The sequence below is a fragment of the Aulonocara stuartgranti genome (assembly GCF_965226115.1).
Source record: "Aulonocara stuartgranti genome assembly, chromosome: 14".
Lineage (NCBI taxonomy): Eukaryota > Metazoa > Chordata > Actinopteri > Cichliformes > Cichlidae > Aulonocara > Aulonocara stuartgranti.
Window position 1 is genome coordinate 38,764,434 of NC_138950.1, and position 27,726 is coordinate 38,792,159.

Sequence of the window (27,726 nt, forward strand, 5' to 3'; positions counted from 1 at the left end):
CAGCAGCAGACCTGACCCTGGCTTTCAAACCTTGTGTTACTCGTGTGTGGTTCCTCACATTTACAGAGTTGTTTGTATATAGTGTGTAAATTAGTTGACTTGTAAATAGACACTGAAGGGCTGAGCTGATTTATTATTTTCTTGTACTGTTTCCTCCTGTTTAGGGAGTTAGGTGTAGCACGTGTCTTTTGTTTGGTTTTTGTTTCACACCTCCTTTCCTGACTTAGCTTGTTTTTGTTTGTTATTTTGTCCTTTGTTCACCCCAGGCTTCAGTTTTCAGTGTAGACACAAATAAACCACCGTTCACTTCAAAGGTTGGCTTCTGGGTATGGTTCACTTCCTTTCTACCCCTTATGTTATGTTCCTGTACCCCTAGACTGGGGCGTAACATATGGGATCATTTTCCTGTTGGATCACAAAATTGTGTCCAAGTTTCAACCATCTAGTGGTTGATCTGAGGTAAAGTTAAAGAATTTGGAGCTAGTCCTCCTTCATTGTTCTACTTTATGAAATGTGTTGGGGTGTTGAACTCCAGGCCTCGAGGGCCGGTGTCCTGCAGGTTTTAGATATCACCGTGGGTCAACACACCTGAATGAAATGATTAGTTCATTACCAGGCTTCTGGAGAACTTCATGACATGTTGAGGAGGTCATTTAGCCATTTAAATCAGCTGTGTTGGATCAAGGACACGTCTAAAACCTGCAGGACACCGGCCCTCGAGGCCTGGAGTTCGACACCTGTATGTTAGTCAGTCTATGACTGCTGTCAAACAAATCCTTTTATACTAGCAAACAAAAAATACCGGTTGCAGTTAATTATGTCCACTGGGAAGAAGTTAAAACGGCTTCGGCAAGTTACTGTAGAACCTGCAGCATTATTTTTTAAAAGATTTAAGTGATTTTATGTATTTTTCACTCTGTGTGGATTAAACGAAATCTAAAATCAATTCAAATTTCTGCAACATCTGTCCTGTACAAACAGTCAGATTTACCAAAGTTGGAATCGCCAAATTACCACGACATTCACACAAGGACTGCGGATTTTTCTTATTTTTTAAACACAATCACATTTTATCAGCTTATATCCTTATACATGCTGTCTTTGTACTATTCCACTCTCTTCATTTACATTTACATTTCTCAAATTCTTTAGAATTGTGGAATAATTTGGAATTTAAACCACCCAGTGGGGGTGCCATAGGAATACTTGTCTGCATTTCTTTAACATATCTGTAAATGGGTTAGTATGGAATAAAATGTGTGATGCTATCAAGATGCATGGCTGCATGTGTGAAAGTGACCATTGTACAGTCAAACAAATCTTCAACACCTTCAACAAACACTTTCAACCAGGAGTGTGAGACACTCAACACAGAAACTGCAGCCACCAAAATGACAGACATGAGCAGCATCATGAATAATTCAGGGGCATCATCTGAAGACCTGCTGTTTAGATGTCGGACCTTGGTTATAAAATGTTAATCTAACGAATAAAACAGAAAATTCTCCCATCCAGAATTTTATCATCAACTTAATTTAAGAAAAATAAAACAAGTGAGGCTTACCAATTCAACACCATGGAGACTATACTCGGTAAAACTGCTCATTTTTATATTTGTATAGGTATATATTGGTTAAAAAAAACTCTAATTATAATTATGTTTCACTGCACATCCAGGAGAAAAGCATTTATTGAACTTGCTTCTAAAAAGCAGCAAAGCTGTCATTTAAAAGTGAATTTATCTGTGAACCACCATGTTTAGACTTCAGCAGGGATCTCACAGCAGCAACGTTATGATGCCCGTACAACATGAATGGGAATGAGCAGTATTTAGCACATAGGAGAGCACAACAGTGTTAATAATGCATTGCCCTTTCTAGGCATGGTAGGTGCAACGCTCAGCCTCTGCCGTTGACGCAGTAAAGTGGGCCAGATCCTTCTGCCAACTGGGACGGGGTGGTGAAACAACGCGGCGGAAGCAGTGAACTGTAGTCTTTCTCGCACTTTTACACTTCCCCTCTCTTTCTCCCCTTACTATCGCTCCATCTTTCACCTCCTCTGCATCTAGCCTCACTCTATCTCCTTTCCCAGATCCCCTGTGTCAGTGAGCTACGTGGCGACACATCAGAGCTCCTCTAGTGCCTGCTGAATTATGGAAAGGGATAGGAGGCAACGGCATTAATGAAACATGCTGCTAGGAGCCACATTTCGCAGTGGTGAGGGGAGACGTGTTGTTGCGGCTTAAATTATTCACCCTCAAAATATCACAGCAACCATCACGCCAAGACTGGTGGCGAGAAGCCACCTGCCACCTCTGAGATGCCGCTCTTCCCTCGTCGTCTGCCCGGCCACATCGGCGGTGACAACAGAACGCTGCAAAAACGCTGCATGCTGCCCAAAGAGGAGGACGTCGTCTGCTACGACATCATCTAATTTTCATAAGAATAAATGTCAACTTAAGTGTTTTGAAGCATTATTCAGTTATCTTTCATTTCATTATAAAATGAGTTATGGTCGTAATCTCCACTTCGATGCGGTGGATCCGCTCAAAACTCGAACCTTTACTTCATCAAATGCCTTCCAAGGTGATTATAAAATAAAGTCCAGATAATAAGAAGTATCCACCTGCACCAATCACAGCCTGCCAGGCCTTTACTATCATCTCGTTCTCTTTATTGAATAAATCTGAAGATTTTTCTCCTCACAACTCCTGAGGTGTCTACCACAGTTTGGCCTAGTTTCATAGACCCATAAGAACTCTATAGGATTAAAACCAATGAATGCATTGGCAGATTATCATCTTAAAGTTCCAATCAAACAGTAGTGGTGTGCGGATCGATACTGAAATATTGATTCTTCCGATACCAGTAATTTATGTTCTAGAATCGATTCTCATACAAAAATATCGATATTTAAGTACTCTGGGGTAAATTTGTAGTTTATCATTAACAGGAACACAGTTAAGAAAGAAACTATATCATTCAGATCTTCTAAATTTGAAGGAACTACTTCCTCTTGCGCCTTTCATAGACATATGCAAAATACAGCTGTATAAATCTGTCGCAGCCCCTGGCATGCGCACTCACAACAGTGGTTGAGCGTAAACGGAGTCATGTGTGGACATTTTTTACCTCCACAAACAGCCAAGATGCGATTTTCGATACATGTGGCAAGACAGTGAGGTGTTGTGGAAACACCACTAACCTCGTCAAACACCTCAGAGTAAATCATATCAATGAACATGATGAGCTTATGTTGAGGCGAAGTGAAGAGGAGGAGAGGGACAGGTGCTACTAGGGCGAGACAGATGTCTCTCGAAGAGTCCTTTAGTGCTGCAGGCAGGCAAGGTGTTCAAACAGCGCAAAACTTCAATTTTTTTTTATTTCTATATGATTATTCTGCATTATTAAGCAATATGAACAAGTAGTCTGATGTCCTTTAATCATTATTAAGCTATATCCTTATATTATTACTACAATTACATAATACAATATATAATTGCATTATGAAATACAATGAAACATTAAGTTTTTGTACAGAGTATTGGTATCGGATCAGTATCGTCGATACCACCCTGAATTTTACTTGGTATCGGATTGGAAAGGAAATCAGTGGTATTGCACATCACTATCAAACAGCATCTTCAGGTCGTGTCATTGGACTACAAAAATGTACAAAAAGCATTTTCTCCATCCAACAGCTTTACATTTGTTCCGAACTCTCGAAAATCTCATTTAAAACCAAAGTGAACAAGAGTTCAGTGAAACATTGTTACAATGTTTGTGTCTCTGAGCCCAGCTTTTCTACTTTGTTCATATTTAAAGATGCGTTTAAATATGAACAAAGACATAAATGTTTAAAAACATATTTTAATTTCAAAATGTTGCTTTCTTTTTAAAAGGCATCACCACACAGATCACATGTTGTATTCAGACAGAAAGGAATAGCTACATTTTTACTGCACTGCTGGAATCACAATATAAGAGACGCTGTTAGAGTTTTCCTAATCATAAAAAGCTGTTGGGGGTTTTACACACACATACTCACAGTGCATAAAGAAAGACGAGGCTGTGCAACATTTTTGCCATCTGGTAAGCAAAAATGTACTTCATGCTTGAGTAAATTAAACGTCTTAACCAAACCAAGCAAAACCAAAGATCTTATATGAAGGAAGGTCAAGGAAGGAATTTCGGGGGCACCAAAATTATTAGTTTATTTTATATGTAGGAAAAACCGTGACAGTGTGGAAGTAAAATGACATAACGCTGTGTGCATATACACATTAGATGTGTTAGAGACTCCCATCTTCGGTTTTGGAGTTAAACTGTTGGTTTGACAAAACAAGCAATTGGAAAATTCCATCTTGAGACTCGGAAAACTGTGACGGTCGTGCTCATTATCCAAAATGCAAAGCAGCACTGCCCTATATTTGTTTTTACATGATCTGCATATGTATACTTTATTTCATTTCATTTATTTCAGTCGCGGTGACACGAACAAATCTTTGCTACAGTAGATTAGGCAACAAAGAGATGACTCGCGCACCATTTAATATGTGCTTTTTAACTCTGAAAATATGAGCCTTCCCGAAAAGAAGCCCCAGCTTAGTCAGACAGCCGTAACGCTGAAGTTTCCACTGTAAAAACTCAAATAAAACATCTCGGCTCTAAAACAGCCAGGAGGGATATGCTACACTGACCCACGCTCCCTAAAACAGACAGCGGCAGCCCCACACGTGGAGCTGTGATTGGTGCTGCTGAGGACAGTGGTGTTGCTGGGTGTTTGCTCTGTAGTCCGCTTTGACTTTGATTTGACACAAACTCGGCAGAGCCAAGGCGCCGGCGCTGGGTGCGTCTTCGCGCAGACAGGGAGGCGACATCACCTAATGGCCCTTATCTCAGTCTCCTTTAAAAGCATCTTTTATTCCCCACCATCTTTTCACCTCAGCAAAGCTCTGCTTTTTTCTTTTAATAAACCATCAGTCTCCCACGGAGCATCGGTCTCTTCCCTTGGCGGCTGAGACCAGACGGCAAAGCCTGCTGTGGTTTTAATGGGCATTAACTGGGGGACAGTTGAAGCCTAAGTGTTAAAAAACCCACAGCGTCTAAGGGAAACTGTGATTATGGGCTTACATGTTTCTTTATAAAACTAATGCTAATGTCTGCTATAATTCCAAGTCATTTTTTTCTAGTAAAACACTTAAAACTGCACCAATGCAACCTGTGTACTGTTGACTCGTATGTGTTTATGTGTGTGAATGTGAGGGCAGCAGCGTCTCGAGGGACACTTCTTTGGCACACTCGCCTCACTGCTCTCTCCGTCTATCGCAGAAGCAGCTTTGCACGAGGGGTTGATAGGCATCACCTAGACACACTGAACAGGGATGTCTGAAGATGACCTTTCTGTTGACTATGCGCACATAAAACGTGCACATCGCAGGCCAGACGGGACTCAGCGGCACCAACGAGGCCTCCGCGGACTCCAATTAATACCCCAGCCCTTCATATCCCCTCATCTCCTCATCTTTAAGAGCTGACTGCAGATTAAATATTTATGCATCAGCACAGAGAGAGAGATAGAAGACTCCTACACGGCTATCAATAATAAAAAAACATCCCACAGCTCATAGTCGCTGCTCGGTTGGCATCAGAGGCTGACAAAAAGGAAGGTAAAATGAGAAAACAACAAGGCTCAGAGTCTTAGCTTTCCCTCACAGTTTGCAAGCTGGTGTCATCAGCTCTTTAAGAGTGCAACTGGATAGCGAGCCAACAAGGACTGCAGAGAAATCAAATCAGCGATCACTGCGTGGGACATGCTGAAATTTAAGTCCAACATGGACCGCGCACACGTGCCAAAGGCAAAAGACAGAAATCCCAAAGGCAAAGCACAGCTGTGAAAGTCCTCTGTTTGACTCATCCCAGCAAAACAAGACATCAGTGACGGCTGGCTTTCACGACAGTGCGCCTTTCCATTTCAAACAGGAAGTGAGTGGAGAAGATAACAGCACGAGTGGTGGCCCACAGATGAGTGGGACACTGGCTGAATAAGTAAGATTTAGGTTATAAAAGATAAAGCTGATGATGTATTCATCAAAATGATTGCGTGCGATTTGAGGCAAGCAAAAAGTTAACATAACGCGGTTTCTTTTTCTCTTTGCAGGTTGCACGCTAAAAAGCACAACATGCATCGTATCATTGCTCCAAATGTGTCTGACGTGACTGACAGTCAAGGATTTAAACATTTTCCTGCTGCGTGGACGAGCCTGCATGCACAGAGACAACCATACAAGGATATCCGGTCTCAGTGACAAACAATATACAGAACCAAGAACAGAAAATATCTCTTTGGCTTTAACCTTTAACACACAGGGATTGTGCACATGTTGTGCTGCATATTCACTTCTGACCTTTTAGCCATATGTAACATGAACATGTACCACTGGAACGCTACATATGACTGAAAATAAGAAAAAAGCTCCACCTTGAGTGGTTCAGAGTGCCAAAAGATCAAATTGTTGGATGGTTGGACTTTATTCGAAAATAAATATTTCAGGTTACTTAAAAACATTTAGAGTGACTTTTATAGGGTTTCCTGCAGTTACATGTAACACTTTGGTAGTGGACAAGCACCCACGATGTCGTACGAAATCCACTCGGCTCTCTGTAAGCTAATGTGACAACTGAGCTACGGTGGACATGAATGATTCACAGCCAAAAATGAATGACAAACGTAGGGGGGACAAAGCCTCTATGAGCGCGCTCTCAGAAGCAGCATCATTAACTGAAAGAGAACACACTTCTGTGAGGATGACGCCATTTTTCCTTACAAGCTCCTCCATTGATCAGTGGAGATCTGTTGTAACATGCGATACGGCAGCATCTTCACAGTGGGAGTGGAAGGAATGCCGTCCCTTAAAGAGGTACTTTGTCTGTCACATGTTCTTATACATGCCAAAGCATTGCATGCTACCTAAATCTGTGGTCTCTAGCGCCTCCCAGTGTTAAGCTACAGCACTACGACTCATTTTCAGTGTGAATTTAACATCATGCAGAGGATGCCTCCACACAAAACAGATCGTTTGCTTGTAATTGAAAGTAAAAAGACAACAACAGTTTTATTTTCATTTATACTGCATTTGTTTGTGTTTTTAGGGGACTATTCCTTTGAGCTTAATAAATAATGTTTAATAGTAAGAAGAAATAAAAATGCCTACATTAAGTCATTTCTAGAATCTATTCTATTATGCACAGGAGCCAGAAGCACGACTGCAGATTATAGTCGAGTCGAGTCCTGAAGCACCAACAAAAAATGCTAACTGGTTACTTTTACACACTAAGCTGTCTACACATTGGTAAATAGGTTGTTTCTCTCACAAATAAAAACAGCTTTATATTGTAAGGTTACAATCCTACAATAATTCAAAGAGAACCCCAACAATCGGATGCTTCCTATGAGCAAGCACTTGGCGACAGTGGGAAGGAAAAACTCCCTTTTGCATCATGGGAGTCCCCCAGCAGCCTATTGCAGCATAGTGAGGATTCAGGGTCACCTGATCCATCCCTAACTATATGCTTTAGCAAAAAGGAAAGTTTTAAATATAATCTTAAAAGGTGGGGGCTGGTTCTGCACAAGAGGGGTGTGGAAGCTGAAGGCTCCGCCTCCCATTCTACTTTTAAATACAGTGGAACCCCGGGCTTACGAAGACCCCATTTAGTTACGAAGGCACTTAACGGCAATATTTCTGCCCCTGGTACGGCAAAATGCCCACGTAAGGTAAAGCCATACCTCCCGGCTAACGTCTTTGAACGTGTTATTCACCTTTTTCTTACTTGCAGATTAGACTACTGCAATTCATTGTATTATGGTCTAGATCAGGCCACCATCCATCGTCTTCAGATGGTTCAAAATGCAGCTGCTCGCCTGCTAACTGGTACCAAACGGAGAGAGCATATAACCCCAGTTTTAGCTTCTTTACACTGGCTTCCTGTCTCCTACAGGATCCAATTTAAACTTCTACTTTTTGTTTTTAAGTCACTTAATGCCCGAGCCCCTCCTTACCTGTCTGAGCTCCTCTCTGCCTATGCTAGCTCAAAACTAATGCTGTCCATCCCACGGACTAACCTCACATCCTGTGGTGATAGATCCTTTTCTGTGGCAGGTCCCAGACTTTGGAATAGTCTCCCCTTAAATATTAGATCTGCACAAACACTTGAGCAATTTAAATCTTTACTAAAGACACATTTCTATGCCCTGGCTTTTAACACACTATGACCCAGGCATTCTGGTCTTATTTGAATTAGTTTAGTTATTGTTTTAATTCTTTTACTGTCCTATTATTGTTTTTTTACTGTTATTATTGTGTTACATTGTTGCTTTTTAATACCATTTTTATATTGTTAAGCACTTTGTGCAGCATCGGCTGTTTGAAATCTGCTATATAAATAAATTTGACCTTAACGAAATAGATAAAATAGAAAATGTCAAAAAATTAAATAAAATTCCATAATGTTATGTACATGTACACATACGTATGCTTTCTTCAACTCCGCCACCTCTTCCTCCACCAAGAACTTCGTCTTCAGCCAGCATTGCATAACTCAAAAGGCGATGGAAAAAGGTGCTTCTACTTACGAAAATTTTAACTTACGAAAGACCCTCTGGAACGAATTAATTTCGTAAGTCGTTGTTCCACTGTACTCTAGGAACCACGAGTAAACCTGCAGCGTGAGAGCGGAGTGCTCTGTTGGGGTGATACGGTTTTAAGATGTCTTTAAGCTGGAGCCTGATTATTCAAGACTGTGTATGTGCAGAGAAAGACTTTCTGGATTTAACAGGGAGCCAGTGAAGAGAGTAAAAGGAATTACTAGTAACTAATAAAACTACTAACCAGATAATCGACCCCTGTGGGAGTTTACAATTATTTTAATTATTAAAATATTAAGTTCATAAACTATTTTATGAAAAAAATTGTGAAGGCATTGTAAAGAAGCGTTACAAATGTACAAACGCTAAAAGGTGATATTTACTAACTGCATGTTTGGGAGGAGAAGGTTTAAACGGCACATTTACCTTGTAGGAAGGCAAAAAGCAGAGCACACCCTTGGCCATGACCTGGCAGACGTGGAGCAGCAGGCCACCCACTTCATCCTGGAAGGCATACGTCTCTGCGTTCTGAAAGGTGGCACAGAGCTTCCTGCCTTGAGGTCCTGTGCCAACAGTGCCCACCCAAACCTGCAGAGATCAGACATATTTCTTATCAGAGACACAAACGTGACGCACTGTTCCACTCTCATGTGTGCTGCTTGATTAGTCTGCTAAGTTATCAAAGGTCAGCTTGTCAGCATTCCCTGTAATCGTATTAAGAAGATCCACAATAAATCAACTGTGCTCCAATTTGTTAGGTTACGCTGACATCTGCTGGACAAAAGTGGAACAGCGGAAGTGGAGAAAAGACATGTAAAGTCTTGTTTAGTCGTAGCATGCTATCATTAAATTAGAGCTGAGGTCAGAAAGCCTTGTGGAGCCTCTCACTACATATTTTTTCATAATGAGGTTTATGGGTAAACCCACTCACCTGAGACTTATTGATCACATGGTTGGCCTCCAGCTGGATGGAGAATTTCACACCAAGTTCAGAGGAAAAGGAGTCCATGGGTGACAGGGTTCCAGAGGTCAACACAATGCTGTGCACAGACCCACTCAGGTCAGAAAAAGCCTTGGAGGTTCAAACACAGAGAGAGATCATGTATGCACGGCCAAAACACCTGATGTGATGGACAAACTGCTAATCCTTCTTTCATTAAAGTTACGGCTTTTTCCTGTGTGTAGCCTCAGTAATCAGTTATCAATCTAAGTCAGCCAAGTCGACCGTCTCACCACAGCAGGGTTAAGGCACCAGAAGCTCAGCGTCAGGACTTCAGCCTTGACCCGGACAGTCTGGCGTCTATTACGTGGCCGAACTATAAAGCCCTGGGCGTCGGGGACATCGGGGGGAGCCTGGTTTGTCCAAGCATAGCTCTTCTGCAGAGCAACACGATAGTCGTCAGCAAATCTACAAACACACACAGAACAAGCGATTAAACCGTTAAACCAGAACAAGAAGGATTCATCTATGGCAGCGGCATCACTTAGCTCACATCCAGAGCGTGTGTCTGACCTGCAGCTGTCTCTGAAGAGGAAGTCGAGCACCATGAAGAGGTTTTTGAGCACAGTTGCAGTAGGTGGGCTGATGGTTGGAATCTGCACCACGTCTTCTCTCCCATTAACGACTCCAACACGCTCCTCCTTCTCCAAGACTGCTGCCAGGTTTTGCTGTCACACAGAAAACGCAAGAACGGAACAGTGTTGTCCACACGACAGCCTGGCAATGTTAGCGTCGCCATGATTACAGGATGTTCTATGTTAGAATGAATGAACCGTTTGGTGCTGCCCATTCTGGTCGATATGCTGTGCGTACCTTCAGAATGTTGAAGGTGTCTGCAGTGATGCCCAAAGTGTGAAAGATGCCCACTATATCCTTCCCACTCCAGACTTTACCGGCAGTCTCATAGCCGCGCTCAGACATCAGGCTTTGGCTCTCCTGGATCCAGCTGGAGTGACAATCAAAAGACATCCTGAGTGCGCGTGCTCGCTCGCATTAGGATGCGCAGAGAGACAAATGCAGTCACTGACTTGATCAGACTGTAGCAGAAGCCCCTGAGCAGCTCGTGTTTGGAACGTCGGATGTTGTTGTTGACCATGCTGTCCAGCTCGTCTCTGGACATCAGCAGACTCTTGTAGTCCAGTGTGTAGCTGGCGCTCTCCCTCGCACAGTCCTCAATGTTGTGGGCCTCATCCAGTACCAATATCTGGCCTTCCAGGTCAATCTCCATCTGGTGGAGATGGAAAGTAAGACAGAATCAGTGGCCTGCGATCTGGTTTGTTGGTGAGAGAAATTTACTCAAATCTATTTGTACAGTTTGAAATGTACACATTCAAAGTGGTTCACAGGCAAATATCAGGGAAAACGGAACATGGCGATCAGATATAGTAACAGTAGAAACTACAACAATGGTGTCATAGCTCTTTAATGTGGATTCATTAACATGCTGTAAAATTAAGTTGACTTTTGCCTCGTTTCCGTGGTTTTACATACGGAGTTTGCAACGCCACCACAGCCTGTAAAGCTTTTAAATGAAGGGGACAGGTTTCACCATCTTACGTCTACAAATCTGAGTTTGGACGTGGTCATACTGATGAAGTTACTTGAACAAATATTTTTGCTGACAGTCCAGAGCTGCTCCTCCCGCTCTTCTAAACTCTACTCACGCTTTCTCTGATCATTGGGTCCAGCAGGTAGTTATACGGACAGAAGATGATCCAGGCGCTCTGCATGAGCTCACGGGCAGCAAAGTAGGAGCACGAGCGAAGCCGTTTGCCCAGAGTCACCAGCTCCTCAATGTCCCAGGCTGCCCGCAACCCATGGACATGTTGTAGAGTGTTCTGGTCCCGCATCCTCTGCACACCGTGGTAGTAGCGGCAGGACCTTCCCTGCAACGCATGCACAGTGTTACAACAAGGTGTAACATCTCCTATATGTTACCAATTCAAAGGTTCATTTCTAAAACTGGGACTGTAAGATTTCGTAAAACATTGAAAAAACAGTCTTGATTTTTCTGAAACTCAAAGTTTGAAGCTTTTCTATTGAAATTCATCGTCCGAGCCACAGCCCCTGGCAACGTACTGGGATCACTGGCTTTCTTGTTTCCAACATGTGACACAAAACTGTAAAAACTAGTAAAAAAGAAATAAAAATCTGATTTGAACTTGATTCTAATGCTTTTACTTTTTCACAGCTACTCCACATGGTTACAATATCTAACATTTGTTGCATTTCTGTGTTGCTGTTCAGTCTCAAGTTTCCACTCTGTCCAGAGGTGACATACAGAACTTCAGAGGCTGCCTCTGATCAGGTGTTGCAGCAGCTTAAATGTCCTCACTCATACAGTGAATGTAAGCGGCGTGTAAAGAAGCGCCATCTCATGTACCAGCCCTCAGTTACTCTGTCAGCGAAGCTTTCGACGTCCCACCCTGTCCTTGGTGAATTTGCAAAGGTAACCTCTGACACAATAATAAAATAATCTCTGGATGAAACGGCGCGGTGCTACGCTCGACACTCTGCTGACACTGAGGCCTGTCTGCTGAAGGCGAGTTGGAGGATTAATGACCTCTCGAGCAGTCGGAGGGCGTTATGACTAACGATGGCATTAGCTGAACCATGAATCTCTGAGCGTGTGCAACATGGTAACCAGAGCCGACCCTGAGGTGATGAAGACACATTGTATGATTGACACACAGTAAGGGGTTAAGGCTGGGACAGTCATTTCATATGGGAAGCAAACACCTGCAACGACACTGTGATTGACTCCTTACAGCAGGCGCCTAAACTCTGCCCAGTTTAGGAGACTACAAGCGTCTCATGCCTCTAAAAAGCATTTTCCTCAGTGGCTCTGACAGAGTGTTAAAGTGTGTTCTTGCTGCTCCTCTGGGTCGATACTGATGGCAATTACAAACAGGCATGGGCAGTGAGCTGCTAGCTTGTTGGAGCAACGAGTGAATCTGCCTAACACATGTTGCAGGACAGATTCACTGCGAGAGTCTGCGTGTGTGTGTGTGTCAGTGTTCATCCTCACATCCTTGGCCTCCAGCAGATCCTTGCAGCGTTCATTGCGGTTTGCGTGAGGCACCACGTCTGGGTTGACACAGGTGTGGTCTCTGCTGGATAAGATGGTCATAGGCACGCCGCAGTAAAGGGTGCGCTTCAGCTCATGGGTGATCTGAGTTATCTGTTTATGTGTGCGAGTGCCAAAGAAGATCTTTGGAATCTTTCTTCTGCCATCTTTCTCTTTATCCTTCACGCCATCCTCGGTTGAAGCGCACGGGCACTGCGAGCAGGGTTCAGGAGCCTAGTGGGAGAAAATCATATAAATACTAATACTTGGCACTTTTGTTTAACAGCATGAACCAGATGTTGCTTCAGGAACTGAAAAACATGCCAATGCCAACTGTTGCTTTATGATAAATATCACTGGTCCACAGCAGAAATCAAAGGCCACTAGTATCGCAGTCTTAAATCTCATTTTCTTGCCTTAATTCTGGATTTTCTGGAATAAATAAGACACATTTTCTTCTCCATCACTGCTTGCTTTGGCCTAATATTATGTATGTGAACATTTTCAATGAATTATGAGGAATATCACAACCACCTCGACACCGTTTTGCTCCTTTGATAAACACACAGGCAAGCATAAAGAATTTGCATCCATACACAAGGTGTCCCGTCACTTTTCACCAGGTGACCTTCTCTCTCTGAAAGATGATAGGTCACCATTGTGGTGGCTGAAAAAAATCTAATTGGCTGTCCGGCGGCGCGGTGGATCCTTTTTTCCTCCGGGTCACAGGTGAAGTGCAGCCGGCATGGCTTATGAAATTGATCCTCTTTATGTGTTCGGCCGGTTTTTGTTCCGTTTTAAGTCATCTGATCTTTGATCACTCGCACATATAATGTAAAATCATTGGCTTCTCCAGCCAGGAGAGTACAAATCATTATCAGTGTTATCAGCCTTTAATATTAATCTAGTCTCTCGGAGAATAAAGTTAAATGTATCCCAGCGAACTGATGAAAAGCTGATTTACAAAAACATTTATATATTCACTTAAATTCATTTATTTCTACCAGACTTTTTTCTTTAATAACATTTTGTAGTAGAAACATTTTCTGTGCTACATTTATTTTGAAACACCCCAGCTGAACACACAGGTTATGGAGATTATTAACATTATATTTTATTTATGTAGCAAAAGTTCAAAAGAAGCAGCATCTCTTATTATAATTATGGGAGAGCCATTAGGTATTCATGTGTCATCTACACGGCTCTCCACCATCATCCACCCTGAAACCATCAAACACATCTTTGTTCACTTCAGCAACATCAGAGGTGTTTCTGCTGGTCTTTCAAACGTCTTATAGAGGATATGCAAAGTCTAAATTATATAAATTCATTAGTGCTAAAATGCTGAATGGTCTCATGCTCTGATCACCTGATCTGATGTGCAGCAGACGTCACAGTTGCTTAATATATATAAAATGCTACGATCTAGAAATCTAGCTCATTTCCATCTCCGTGGTCATTTCCTGGGCCCTACTAGAGTAGCTTTGCATTTTTTTTCCAGCATCATAATAAACCCTATTTATCTTATACTATTCACCCTTAGTCTTTTAAACTTGTCTTCTTTTTTGCTGTAGTTCACAAACAAGGTTAGAACAGCAGCGTGCAGGGCAGTCTGAAGCTTTTCTCAAACATGCTGTGTTTGATGTGAGCAGCCACTATTCTAATAATACACATAGTACATGAGAAAAAACAAAGAGAAGCAGAGCCTGCAGTCCAGGGGAAGAGTATTTTATCCCTTCAATTCAGAATTAACAGAGGATGAAAAGCTCCGCGTTCACTGATTTCACACTGTGTTAATGAAGAAAGCTGTTTAAGGGCAGCAGAGATCTTTACTAACATGACAGCCTTTAAATTGTTAACCAGCTAACAGTATAAGACCAAAAGGTCATCGCTGATACAGACACCTTATCCACTACATGATATCATACTTTCCGTTAGCACAAAATAAATGAGGGCTAACGTGTTTAAGTCAGAGTTCTGTGCAAATTATATGAAGGATCCACGTAAGAATGACTGGTATGTGATGTCATGCATTGCAGCTTATCACGAGGATGAGGAGGTAGCACTTCTGACGACAGACGAGCGGCTCCAGTTACCCGGTGGCTCAGATTTTCCTAACGTGTTTGCCCATCAAATATTACAATGTGTGTTGGAGTGCAGGCCAAAGAAAGCCCTGAGAGAGCCGCCTCTCAGAGTTAAGAGGGATAACGAGCCCTGAGCCCATGTGAAAAATAAACAGAGGTGCTGCGGGGCCCCAACACCAGTTCGAGTTACCTTTCTCTGCTGAAACAGTTACGCTCCACAGTCTGGGCCCCGGGCCCGATCACCTTACCTGCTGCTGCCACGTTAAATAGAGCCATCCAAATATCCTGCCCCAAGATGGCCAATAATTACTTATTCATTGGCAGGTGGGGGGAGGAGGGGTGGGCTGGAGCAGTGCAGAAGGGCTGGCTGATGAATAGAGGCCCTTGTGAAAAGCTGCAGCAGGAAACAGCTGACACAAGAGTATCCTTTTACGCGGCTGCCTCCTGAGATGCCAGGACAACAAGGCTTCGAGCCTGGCCCCACAGCCCAGAGCAGACACCCCCTAGAAAGGAATGCAGATAACTGGCAAAAAGGCCAAGAGGGGCACAACCCTGCTCAGCAACAACAGCATAGTCCTGAACATGGTTCTCTTCTGAACCTGGAGCAGCTCCGTTGGTGTTACTCTGAGTGTGCAGCTACCTGCGGGAATACCCTCATGCTCATCAATGCTCTTACTAACATTGCATTTACAGGTCCACTGCATGGCACAGAGGTACTTTCAGCTGCTTTGCTACACTAAGCCTGCAGGGCACACCTACTCTGCCAGGTGTAAGCGCACGCAGCAGCGAGAGCTCTGGAACTGACAGAACAGAGGTCAGCAGAGTTACCGAACACCTCCGAATATTCACAGGTAGGCTACTGTTGCTCTGCTCCCTGCCAACACCTGAGAGATGGAAATCTCACACTCCGGGGGGCCAGTCGGAGGGCACACAGGGGCTGCAGGCAGTTGATCACTGAGGTATCACTGGCGCCTCTCGCTGGACGCCAATTTGCTCCTCATTCCACAGCTTTCGAGAGGCCTGGAATTCATTCCAGTAAGGGTGGTCTTCAATAGCAAATAACTCTGAAGACATGACACCCAACACCCCCGCCTCCCGATATGGCCACAGCGTGCAGGTAGGGGCCCTGGCAAATACCTGCCCTCCAAAGCACCTGTTTATCCCTCGGGCGCAGTAACCAGCAGGTGAACCCCATTCAATATTTATCCCCGTGGCTTTCACAGATCAGCAGCCCAGGCGAGGCAAACCCTCTTAATTAAAACTGGAGCTTGCTTCAAAGGGCCCCATTCAGGCCGTCAGTCAGCGCTCACAGGACAAAAGAGCCCGGGTCACGTAGCTGCAGGGAAACCAGAGAAGGACGCACTTCTTCATCTTCACTTTCCCTCCTCCTCTTTTTCCACCTCCCACCATCTGATCCCAGCCACACACCTGCGGCAGGTTACGATGAAGTTGTGAGAGTGTAACCACCTCTGCAAGCTGTGCTGCAGCATCCTAAAGCCAAGCACGCCTCAATCATTAGGAGCAACTTGGTAGTCTGTCCAGAGAGAACCTCCAGATATCCACTATTGATCACTTTTGTTTTTGCCCGTCCCGTTCACAATTATTGTCTGAAGGCCAAGAAAAATGCCCAACGGATTTGTTTTCCCAAGTGGATCATTATGGCTTTGCCAGACTGGTCCACCTGATTCATCTTTATTATTTATTTATTTTTTACTTTGAAGTTATTACAATCTGAACAGTTATGACCGAGGGATGGGAAAGATGTAGACAAAAGAAGGGCAAGAAGAGGAGAGGGAAAGAAAAACAGAGGGGAAGAGGGACAGAGAGAAAAGACGGGAAAAATCCACTGCTGCAAAAAAGAAGAAGAAAACAAACAAAAAAAGAGAAGAAGACGGTAGGAGAACCGCAGCAATAAGCAAGATGAGCATAAGTATAGAGGCAGCAGCCAGGCAATATAGTGTGTCTGTGAACACCTGTGCGCTTGTGCTCCAAAGGTTTCTACATGCAACGATCTAACAGGCATGGAGGAGATCTACTGATCACTAACGGTGCCGTGAGACCTTTGAGAACATGCTGTGACTGGTTCTGCTTCACACAGGACAGCGAGTAAAACTTCTCATTTGCAGGAGACGTCAGAACTGCTGACTCATAAGAAATGCTCTGCATGGAGAAACTTGTTCTATCTTATTCTTCAAAAAATTCAACACATTTTGAATATTCTCAGTAGAAGCAGCTAAAAGAAGCAGTCGGCTTATTAATCAAAGTAAATGAATCAGCTACTATTTTAATAATCGTCTCAAAACTGTTTGGTTTTTTTGCATCTTTTGCAACACAGTAGCTTGTTACATTTTTTACTAATATGACTTCACATACAGTAAAACTCCCCAAAATATATACATACAAATATGACACAGGAGTGATGGTGTTGCTAGTTGTTCAACTTCTGTTTGAACAGGTTGTTTCCCTTTCCAGCAGTTTGAACTGAACGTTGGCCGTCTGACATGACAGCACTGATTTCCCTCATATTGTAAAACTGCAGACTTTTACAGACTCAACAACATGAAGGTAAACCAACAATGACGGCCTGTAATATTAATTATTCAGTCTGTTTATCCTTAATAGACCAAAGAAATAATACTACATGATGCTAAATACTACTGTTTCCTAGAGGGGTGTCACCATAACAATCACTAGGATCACGTCAACAACCCACCTATGATAACGCTGTAAATTCTAATTTTGTGAAGTCATTCGATTCAGACTCGGCGCCACGCACTTTCATTTTCATGTTAACAGAAAAGATAAATACAACCAGATTTCTGATGAATTTGACTCGTGACTTTTTTGCCATTACTTTGTTGTTTTGTAATGTTTCAGTAGTATTGTATAGATATTACAAGTGTTTGGCCCATTTTAGTCTCTGTTATAAAACGTTACATAAAAGGATCAGCGTAGTCTTGTATGTGCATGGATTCCTTACTCAGCTTTTCTGATAACTGCACTGCTGCAACACTGTTCAGACAAGTTCAACAGGTTATTTGTGATACTATCTATATATTACATTCCATAATACTGACAGATTTTCTTTCATTAATTAATTATGTTAGAGTCATTTTGTAGGGCTGACTGCTGATTACTAACTTTGTGTCTTTGAAAACAGGATGGTCCCATGTTTATCCACATTAGACATTTATTATGTTCAAATTCCTTTTTTTTGTGACACAAAAAGTTGATGGCACTCATATCCTTCCTCATGATTTCAATTCTTTTAAAGCCATTTGAAATAAAAACACATTTTATGGTGAAAGACATGAAAACAGCAGTGAAAAGTACAGCGCACACGCTGTTACATTTTCAGTTAGGCCGAAACAAGTTCGAGCCTCTGACCACAGTCTCTATCAATCTGGTGGAGTATACCGCCACCCAGTGGTGATGCTGATTATCTGAAAACCTCTAATATGATCGAAGCGAGAAAATCCACCATAAGAGGGTCAGCCCGTGGCACCGTGTAGCAAACCTTTAAAGCACAACTAACACCAGTGTAACGATGTCTCAGTGAGCCAGCACACAGGCTGGATCTGTCTCACACACAGCATTTTCACAAAGCCTCTGCAACAGAACATCTCAACTATCAGGCTCTGGTACGGTTGTCACGATACGGGAATTTCAAACAGAAGAAAACCACGGGGAAGATCGTGACCCCATCCTGGAACAACAAAAGCTGAAGAGGTCATATCCTGACTTGTTAACCTGTTAATTTTCAACAGATTTTCTAAACTCAAACAACTAATATTGGATTTAACAAAATAGGTATTTGAGATCAAGCTTGGGGGGTTTATTGATTTACAAATTGTTTAAATCATTTCATTACACATGGTGAAGTTAATTACTGTTTAAGTTACTGTAGAATTCAAAAGAAGAGCATTCATGACATTTGGATGAAGACCGGTATTATAAATAAAGAAGCTATAATAAGCAGAGCGCTCACTGACAGACTGCAGCGATCACAGGCTGCATTGTAAAAATGACCTCACAGGTGGCTACAACAAAACAGGAAACACACTTTAATAAATGAATGTAAAAGCAGAAAAATTAGAGTTTGTCATGCTGTCTACATCCACCAGTCCCACTGCTGCGCCTCAGTCTGCAGCTCTGCTTTTGCTCTGATTGGTTCTCCACACTCTGAACTCTGATCAGCTTCACTTCCCCTGCTGCTCTGCACAGCCAGCAACCCTCTGCTTCTCCACGTGTCCGTGATCCGCTCTGTCACAGCTCAATATTCCATCTGCCAGTCGTGCAGTTTGCAATAATTATTAATCTTTTACCTGACTAGCGGCTATGTTAATAATAACAGATGGCTAATGTGGCTATCGGGTAATTGCTAATAGTTAAACAGCTAACGTTAACCCGTGTGCTGGTCAGGTTACCATTGATGATAACTGTTTAATATTTTAATGTGGTTGAAATGGGAGCTGATCTCTGAAATTCCTCCTAAAGTGGTGTTCAGTGTTATGAACTTTAACTACTTCAGCTATTAGTGAGGAGAGGACCTGTGAGCCTGTCTGGATCGTACTCACGCAGGAAGTAGAGGAACAACCGGGAGCTTGGTGTTTCGTCTCGGCATTCCAACTCTGAGGTCCCGCTGGCTGGTTTTCCAGCTCCGGCTCATCGTCTGTGAACACGACTCCCTTCTCCAGTCGCTGCCTTTTACGGCTCTGAGAAGCAAACACAGGAAACTTTACTGATCTGTGCATTTCTTATTCTAATGAAACCAGCACAGAAGCTGCTAATGCTGCATACGATCACTGTTTAAATGTAACGCAGAGTAAATCTGGTGTTAGTGAACAACAGGCATCGGTGCCTACCGTGTTCTCTGCAGTGCGGATGCGTTTCCTGTCTTGCTGGAAGTCATCATCTTTCACACAGTCGGAGCTGAGAGATGCCTGGAACTTCTCTGACAGTCGAGAGGCTAGAGACTGTTTTCTTCCTCCTTCTTCTGGGAGAAGCACTAAAACACAGAAACAACACATGCAAATGGATGTTTTATATACAGTTTACACTGGTTTAATGAAATGCTTTAAGTGTCACAAGCCTCTGTGATGAGTCCTTTAACAACTGTGCCGTTGTTGGGAGGCACCTGTTGCTCCAAAACACTGGTGTTGGTTTTTAAGAGCTTAAATAATTTAACTAAATTAAATTGATGTAATTCGGACGCCAATCTCCTGGTTAAAAATGTGTGAATTTCCTTTAAGTCCACCAAAAGGATTCTAAAGAACGTATTACTTTATAACCGAGCTAATGAGGATACACAGGGTCGACTGACTATATAACAAAAACATTGTAACTGTGAGTCGTTGTCATTCTAATGCCAAAGTGAAAGTTATGCCGAGGTTAGCTGGTCGTTGTTGTAGTTTTTCTCTGTATGTTCTGCTGCTGCATTTCCAGATGACTTCATATAAAAACTAAAGTTAAGACACAAATCTGGACTAATGGTCCCAGGGGGGGTTTTGAGTATCGATTTTCCGATTAAAATCGATTCTAGCTTGAAATGTGATATCAATTCATTAAAATCCTGAATCGATTTTTAAATATACATTTATTTAGCCTGAAACGCCAGAATCTCAGGTTAAACCTCACAAGCTTTCGACAGACACCAAACAGCTAAAGTGAGAGCAGGCACAGGGATTCTGCACAAAGACAAACGCAAAGCGCGGACCCGCCAACGCATCATGAGGTGTCGGCTTTCCCGACGGCGTGTCCGACCGTGGACGTGCCGTCGGGGCTGAAAGCCGACAGCTCACAGATTCTGATGCGTCTGATTGCGTTTACGTCTTTTTTTGCGTTAGATTCTGAGTGGCAGGTTTTGTCTCTCCAACCATCCCCCTGACTTTTCCTGTTTTGCTTCCACCACGGTGAAAATCGCACTTCCTGCAGAGCTCTCTGTCTCTCTGTGTACTTCGAGAACAGTTTCCCATCTAAAAATCTCTGTTTTCTGCATTATTCGCTTGCTTGTTACGCACCAGTCTACCGTTATGTACAGCGCTGTCGGCCAGTTTTTCTTTTTTTAATTTAACTGACTTCCAACAAGAAAGTCGTAATAAAATAACTTTGCACTTCTGTGTTTTATCCTCAGTTACTTTGACACAAAGGCATCTGCTGTGATGCTCACACCTCTGATGACGTCTCACAAGTGTCAGCTGTCTTTTTATAGATATAAAAATATAGAGATGTGCTGATAAATGCTCAGAATTATAATATTTCTGACTGTCTGAGGCAAAATTTTCCCGATTCAAATCAAATCAAATCGTGGATCGAACCGAATCGATCCTAGAAATCAGTGGCGACACCCAGCCCTAAATGGCAGTAAGTGAAAGGGTGATTTAATTAAGGACATGTTCAAATATCAGTCATCCTTGGAACTGTTGTGATTGATTGGATAGTCCGTGCAAGGAGAGACATACCCACTCTCCCTCCTATTTAATTATTCTGCCCACAGAAATAACATTACTAATGCCAGAATTTCAGATTTGCTCGTCTGAATTTCTACTCGAATGCCCCTTAAAGACGGACTTTAAGTCAGAGCAGCCCAACCAGCCCCAATTTAACAATCAAAGATAGTGGCAGTGGACATAAACACCAGTAAAACTGTGAACCGTATCTGTGCTGACACAAATAAGCCATACACAGAGCACTGACCGGGTTCTGCAACGTTTTTAAGGACAAAAACCAAACGCTGCACTGTGTAACATAAAACTGCAGGTGATCAACAGCTAACTACGAGTTAATCGAGTGACTAGTGGCTGCAGGTACCATTGTAACAACAGGAGTACAGGTTCAGGTACTGTATGTTTCACAACTAAAACCCAGGTCTACTTACTGGGTTCTTGTGCTGAAGTCGACGGCTGAGCCGTGTCTTTAGAGGGTGACACAGTGAGGTCCACAACAGCATGTTTGTCTGCTGCTGTTGCCTTGTTCCTGCTGGATTTGCTGTGACACCCACACTTGCAAGACGTGGGGGAGTCGGACTTGTGGCTCTTGTCTGGACCGGTGCTTCCTCCTTCCTGCAGTTTGGCTATAATCCGATAGTGAAACAGAGAACTGTCAGTAACATTGACCCTGAGTGGCTATTAGTTTTTTGGGTATAAGAAAAAATGAAATTATACTTACAAGAAAACAGTAAGAACAAAAGAAATGAGTCAGTGGTTAAACTAAAGTCTTAATTTACCCATTTTGCTCAATATTTTTATCACATGAATCATAATTTAAAATAATCCGTACTGATCTTAATCCATTGTTTGAAATAAGTCATTTTAGCTCCCTCATCATTACCTTTAATCTAATATTGTTTTAATAGGCTGCCAATCATAAACAAGAGGTACAGTGGGGCAAAAAAGTATTTAGTCAGCCACCGATTGTGCAAGTTCCCCCACTTAAAATGATGACAGAGGTCAGTAATTTGCACCAGAGGTACACTTCAACTGTGAGAGACAGAATGTGAAAAAAAAATCCATGAATCCACATGGTAGGATTTGTAAAGAATTTATTCGTAAATCAGGGTGGAAAATAAGTATTTGGTCAATAACAAAAATACAACTCAATACTTTGTAACATAACCTTTGTTGGCAATAACAGAGGTCAAACGTTTACTATAGGTCTTTACCAGGTTTGCACACACAGTAGCTGGTATTTTGGCCCATTCCTCCATGCAGATCTTCTCGAGAGCAGTGATGTTTTGGGGCTGTCGCCGAGCAACACGGACTTTCAACTCCCGCCACAGATTTTCTATGGGGTTGAGGTCTGGAGACTGGCTAGGCCACTCCAGGACTTTCAAATGCTTCTTACGGAGCCACTCCTTTGTTGCCCGGGCGGTGTGTTTTGGATCATTGTCATGTTGGAAGACCCAGCCTCGTTTCATCTTCAAAGTTCTCACTGATGGAAGGAGGTTTTGGCTCAAAATCTCACGATACATGGCCCCATTCATTCTGTCCTTAACACGGATCAGTCGTCCTGTCCCCTTGGCAGAAAAACAGCCCCATAGCATGATGTTTCCACCCCCATGCTTCACAGTAGGTATGGTGTTCTTGGGATGCAACTCAGTATTCTTCTTCCTCCAAACACGACGAGTTGAGTTTATACCAAAAAGTTCTACTTTGGTTTCATCTGACCACATGACATTCTCCCAATCCTCTGCTGTATCATCCATGTGCTCTCTGGCAAACTTCAGACGGGCCTGGACATGCACTGGCTTCAGCAGCGGAACACGTCTGGCACTGCGGGATTTGATTCCCTGCCGTTGTAGTGTGTTACTGATGGTGACCTTTGTTACTTTGGTCCCAGCTCTCTGCAGGTCATTCACCAGGTCCCCCCGTGTGGTTCTGGGATCTTTGCTCACCGTTCTCATGATCATTTTGACCCCACGGGATGAGATCTTGCGTGGAGCCCCAGATCGAGGGAGATTATCAGTGGTCTTGTATGTCTTCCATTTTCTGATGATTGCTCCCACAGTTGATTTTTTCACACCAAGCTGCTTGCCTATTGTAGATTCACTCTTCCCAGTCTGGTGCAGGTCTACAATACTTTTCCTGGTGTCCTTCGAAAGCTCTTTGGTCTTGGCCATGGCGGAGTTTGGAGTCTGACTGTTTGAGGCTGTGGACAGGTGTCTTTTATACAGATGATGAGTTCAAACAGGTGCCATTCATACAGGTAACGAGTGGGGGACAGAAAAGCTTCTTACAGAAGACGCTACAGGTCTGTGAGAGCCAGAGATTTTCCTTGTTTGAGGTGACCAAATACTTTTTTTCCACCCTGATTTACGAATAAATTCTTTACAAATCCTACCATGTGGATTCATGGATTTTTCTTTCACATTCTGTCTCTCACAGTTGAAGTGTACCTCTGGTGCAAATTACTGACCTCTGTCATCATTTTAGGTGGGGGAACTTGCACAATCGGTGGCTGACTAAATACTTTTTTGCCCCACTGTATAAACACCAAATCGGTGGGGCTTCTATACTCACAGCCAGAGCTATGAGCGGCTCTGGCACCATAAAGAGTTAAGAGCAGAAAAACTTTAAGACCTGGTTTTAGACTCACAGGGAGTCTTCGTCCATACGCTAAGCTAAACAGTTTTATGAGTATCCACTGGAGCAGTTTAAATGTGACAGAAAAAGCAGATTTCATTGTATAGATAAAGTGCAAGTATATCATCCAACTTGAATTTTACATGTACATGCACTCAGTCATACCAGGCTTACCAAACTGTGCATGCTGCCAACCCAGGGCTGAACAAAGCAACGCCAAGCTCTTTCCACTTCCAGTTGGAGACTCTAGTAAACAGTACTGCCCTGTGTTCAAACCTCGTACAATCTACAAAACAACAGAGAAGAGCTAAGTTAAAACATACAACGCTGAAGTGAAAAACAATGAAATGTCGACTACAGCCACGGTTTATGCTCCACATTATAATGTTCAGGGTGATTTTTGTTTTAACCAGTTATCACGTTCCCTGCGAGCTAATGTGAATGTGAGATTAGGATCTTGGAGGACTGTACAGGAGTATGTCTAGGATGGGTGAAAACCTCCCTTCGCCTATCTCAAGGGAAACATGTTATTAAGCTTGCAGGTGTAGCAGTCTGTTTGCTTTGTGCAAAGGGTACATGTGACTGTGCAACCATACCAAACTTTATGAAGAACTTAGGGAGAAGACCCAAACTTACATTTTCAAAATGCAAATACATGCATAAGTCAGACAAAGGAACAGCGAGGTTTGCAGGATCGTAGTAGAAACTATGCTATGATTGCATGTTGTGTATTTAGCTTATAATAAAGTGGTTTTCCTGTAAAAATTGTTTTGATATCCAAACTTAAAAAAAAAAAAATCAAGAAAAAAAACACATTACTAAATAATAATGTATAATGAACGGTACTAGTAGTGAGTCAGATCACAGCAGACTGTTGTTTTTTTTGGTAAAATATTTTAATAATGTAGTGAAGCAGTGCATCAGGAGGTGAGCGTCATTTAATCAGCATTAAGTGTGGTTTTGAGTTTTTTCATGACCAGAGACATTGAAAGAAAGACACGTGTAGCCTGGCACAGCCTCTGTCACTCCACAAGCAAGCACAGATGGATGCGACTCACTAAATTCATCATAGCCAGCTGGGACGGGTAAGCCTTGCAGGGGAAGTGGATCTTCACCCCTCCAATGGTGTACTCCACTGGTGATGAAGTCATGCTCGCCTGTCCCGACAAAAGTTCAGAGTAACACGAGTTAGGTGTGTAAGGTACAGTAACATACAACTAACGCACTGCGAAGTAGCCTGCAGTAGTTACACTATTTCTTCTGTCTGAAGACGTCACCCAGATAGGTAAAGCTGGAGAAAGTGATGCGTTAGCTTGAACGTTTTTGCTCGAATACCAAGCAAGAGCTAATACTACGAGCTGCACCATTACTGTACTACTAGAGTATCCCATGGTTACACTGGTCACGCCTGTCACTAAAGACATATATTTGCATATTTGTAAACAAAACAGCAAAATATACAGCTGTTTACATCTTCTTTACTTACTGTGATTCTTCCCGCTCTCACAAATCACGCTAAGGATCCGGACAGGAAGTCGACTACATTGCACATTAAAACTTCACGCGAAAGCTTTCAAAATAAAACTGGTATTGGAAAAGATCACGAAACATGTTGTACGTTAAACTCCCATTTGCTCTATATTCTTTTGACATGTTAACTTATACAATTCTCAGAAGTTAGGCAACGTTAAAAATACGTGTGCAATAGTGTGTACAATAATGTAAATTCATCCCGCTATTTTACGCTTTTATTATGAATAGTTAGCGCTGACCAGTGACTGCAACTTATGTGGCTACAAAACGCCGGAAATTACGTCAGTAAACATTAGCGCCGTTGACTGGAGAGTCACGTTGTTATTCCCGGAAGTTTAGCGGGCAATTGGAAAAAGTGAAAGGAGGCCGACGGTGCTGCATTTCAGTAGTGATCAATAAATGCATTGATCTGCAATAACTTGTATACCAGAGTGGAGTACATGTAGTTAAATCTATGTATATCTAACTATTATATAATATTCAATAATCAGTGATAGCTTCTTGACATATTTAAGCTTTCATTACCACATTTCTTTTACCATACTTATTTTATTTATTATTTTTTTAAACATTGCATGCTAACCAGCAGCAGTCACAACTTAATATTTATTGTTGTCATTTTGATTGAATAGAATAAAGTTGGCTAATATTTCACTCGATAATGTTTCCATGTTTTTAAGAGTTTTTTTTCTTACAAAGTAGCATCAGGGCCCCATTAATAAATATAGGTATAAATTAGGGGTGCAACGATATTCGTATCGATATTGAACCGTTCGATACAGTGCTTTCGGTTCGGTATGCATATGTATCGAACAATACAACATTTGTAATTTATTTCATCAACTTTCCTTCTGACGATGCTGTCTGTGTTGAGCGCTCAGTGAATCTGTGTTCGACTACTCCGCCTAGGCTGCACTGTTGAGCGCAGATCCACTGAGCGTTCAACACAGACAGCATCGTCAGAAGGAAGAGCGCAGGGCAAGCTAGCGAGACAGAAGTTAAGCTCTCCTTGCAACATCGCAAATTGACCCTCCCCCACCCTCATTCAGATCTGGCATTTGGAATTATTTTGGTTTTCATGTGACGTATGACCCTAAAGGTAAGCGCGTCATGGACTAAAGTAAAACAGTATGTTGGATGTGCCACGCAATGCTCAATTACATGGGTGGGAACTAGTGTGTTAGCACAGTTAGCTCGTTAACGTGTTGGCCGTCTAGCCCCACGCAGGGGTAGCTCATTAACGGAGATTTGCCGTGTTGTGGCGTTAACGTCATTTCAACGAGATTAACGCTGACAGCACTAGTGGGAACACAACGAATATGACTGCACATTTACGCCGACATCATCCTAGTGCAAAGACAAGTGGAAGCAGACAAAAACAACAAGCACGCATGCTACAAACTTTACCCGAGTCATTTAGACAGCCGTTAGCACAGGATTCTCCTTATGGGGACCTGATATGTTTAATATTGTGGCGAGCTCAGACAAGGAGGAGACGGAGGTATCGTTTGGTCTTGCTTCCCGTGAGCTAGCCAGGGAGCACAGCCGTTTATTGACATCTGCAGAAGAACACTGCAGCTAGCTAACTGCTCAGCGCAGTAACGCACAGCAACAACAACACACAGGGCGCCCTCTGACCCTGGAAGGACACACCGTTGCAGCGAGAGGGCGTCACCCGTCACTATGGCAACATAAACAAAACATAACTGTACAAACAGAACCCCGAACAGCCCTGACCCGCTACAATATGCTGCTGAGAATATAGCCCAGAAGAAGCGGATAGTATAGCTTTTATTTTGGAAAGAGCCATTTCTCTGTAATAAACTCTCTTTTCCAAAGATGAGTGATTCCTCAATCAGATACAGGGCTCGCAAAATCGCTAGCCCGACGTCCCGGGGCTAGCGATTTTTCCAGTCGGGCTACCAAAATCTATCTCTTCCCTGCCCGTCGGGCTATTGTAGGAAGCAAAAATATATGTCAATGCTTTTGCATTCTTTCGGAAATGTAGCTGGGTAATTATGTCATTGGCATCGGTGAGCCACTGTCAATATGTGACATATTGAAATCGCGTTTGAATTTGCGCTTGTTTTTTGCTTTCACTTTGCAATCGTGCGAACTGTGTATAGAGAGCGACAGCACTGATCTGTGAGTGATGATAATTTGTGCACCAATTCCTCTGACATCGTCTTATCAATCGTTAGCTTACTATGCAAACATGACAAGTGAAATCTCCCGCAGCTTAAACATGTGAGAGGTTGATCGCGCAGAGAATCGCTGACCGTTATGTGAGTGCGTGTGTAAAAGCAGCAGGATATATAT

The 27,726-nt window shown here is 42.7% G+C and overlaps 1 protein-coding gene across 2 annotated transcripts in view; it reads right to left on the minus strand.

Moving 5' to 3' along the window:
- Positions 1 to 25,649, minus strand: part of brip1 (BRCA1 interacting helicase 1) — a 43,124-nt gene extending 17,475 nt beyond the window's left edge. Inside the window, exons 1-14 of one of the 2 annotated variants that reach the window (XM_082502712.1) lie at positions 25,361 to 25,649; positions 24,933 to 25,031; positions 24,049 to 24,160; positions 21,672 to 21,866; positions 19,660 to 19,802; positions 19,372 to 19,509; positions 12,672 to 12,944; positions 11,308 to 11,529; positions 10,672 to 10,871; positions 10,457 to 10,589; positions 10,157 to 10,311; positions 9,877 to 10,051; positions 9,575 to 9,715; positions 9,070 to 9,231 (exon numbers count right to left, since the gene is read on the minus strand). In XM_082502712.1, the coding sequence (XP_082358838.1) occupies positions 9,070 to 9,231; positions 9,575 to 9,715; positions 9,877 to 10,051; positions 10,157 to 10,311; positions 10,457 to 10,589; positions 10,672 to 10,871; positions 11,308 to 11,529; positions 12,672 to 12,944; positions 19,372 to 19,509; positions 19,660 to 19,802; positions 21,672 to 21,866; positions 24,049 to 24,160; positions 24,933 to 25,025 (2,142 nt within the window). In that variant the 5' untranslated portion in view covers positions 25,026 to 25,031; positions 25,361 to 25,649. The remainder of the gene's footprint in view (positions 1 to 9,069; positions 9,232 to 9,574; positions 9,716 to 9,876; positions 10,052 to 10,156; positions 10,312 to 10,456; positions 10,590 to 10,671; positions 10,872 to 11,307; positions 11,530 to 12,671; positions 12,945 to 19,371; positions 19,510 to 19,659; positions 19,803 to 21,671; positions 21,867 to 24,048; positions 24,161 to 24,932; positions 25,032 to 25,360) is intronic. The other variant, XM_082502713.1, reaches the window with a different exon arrangement.
- Between the last annotated feature and the right edge of the window lie 2,077 nt (positions 25,650 to 27,726).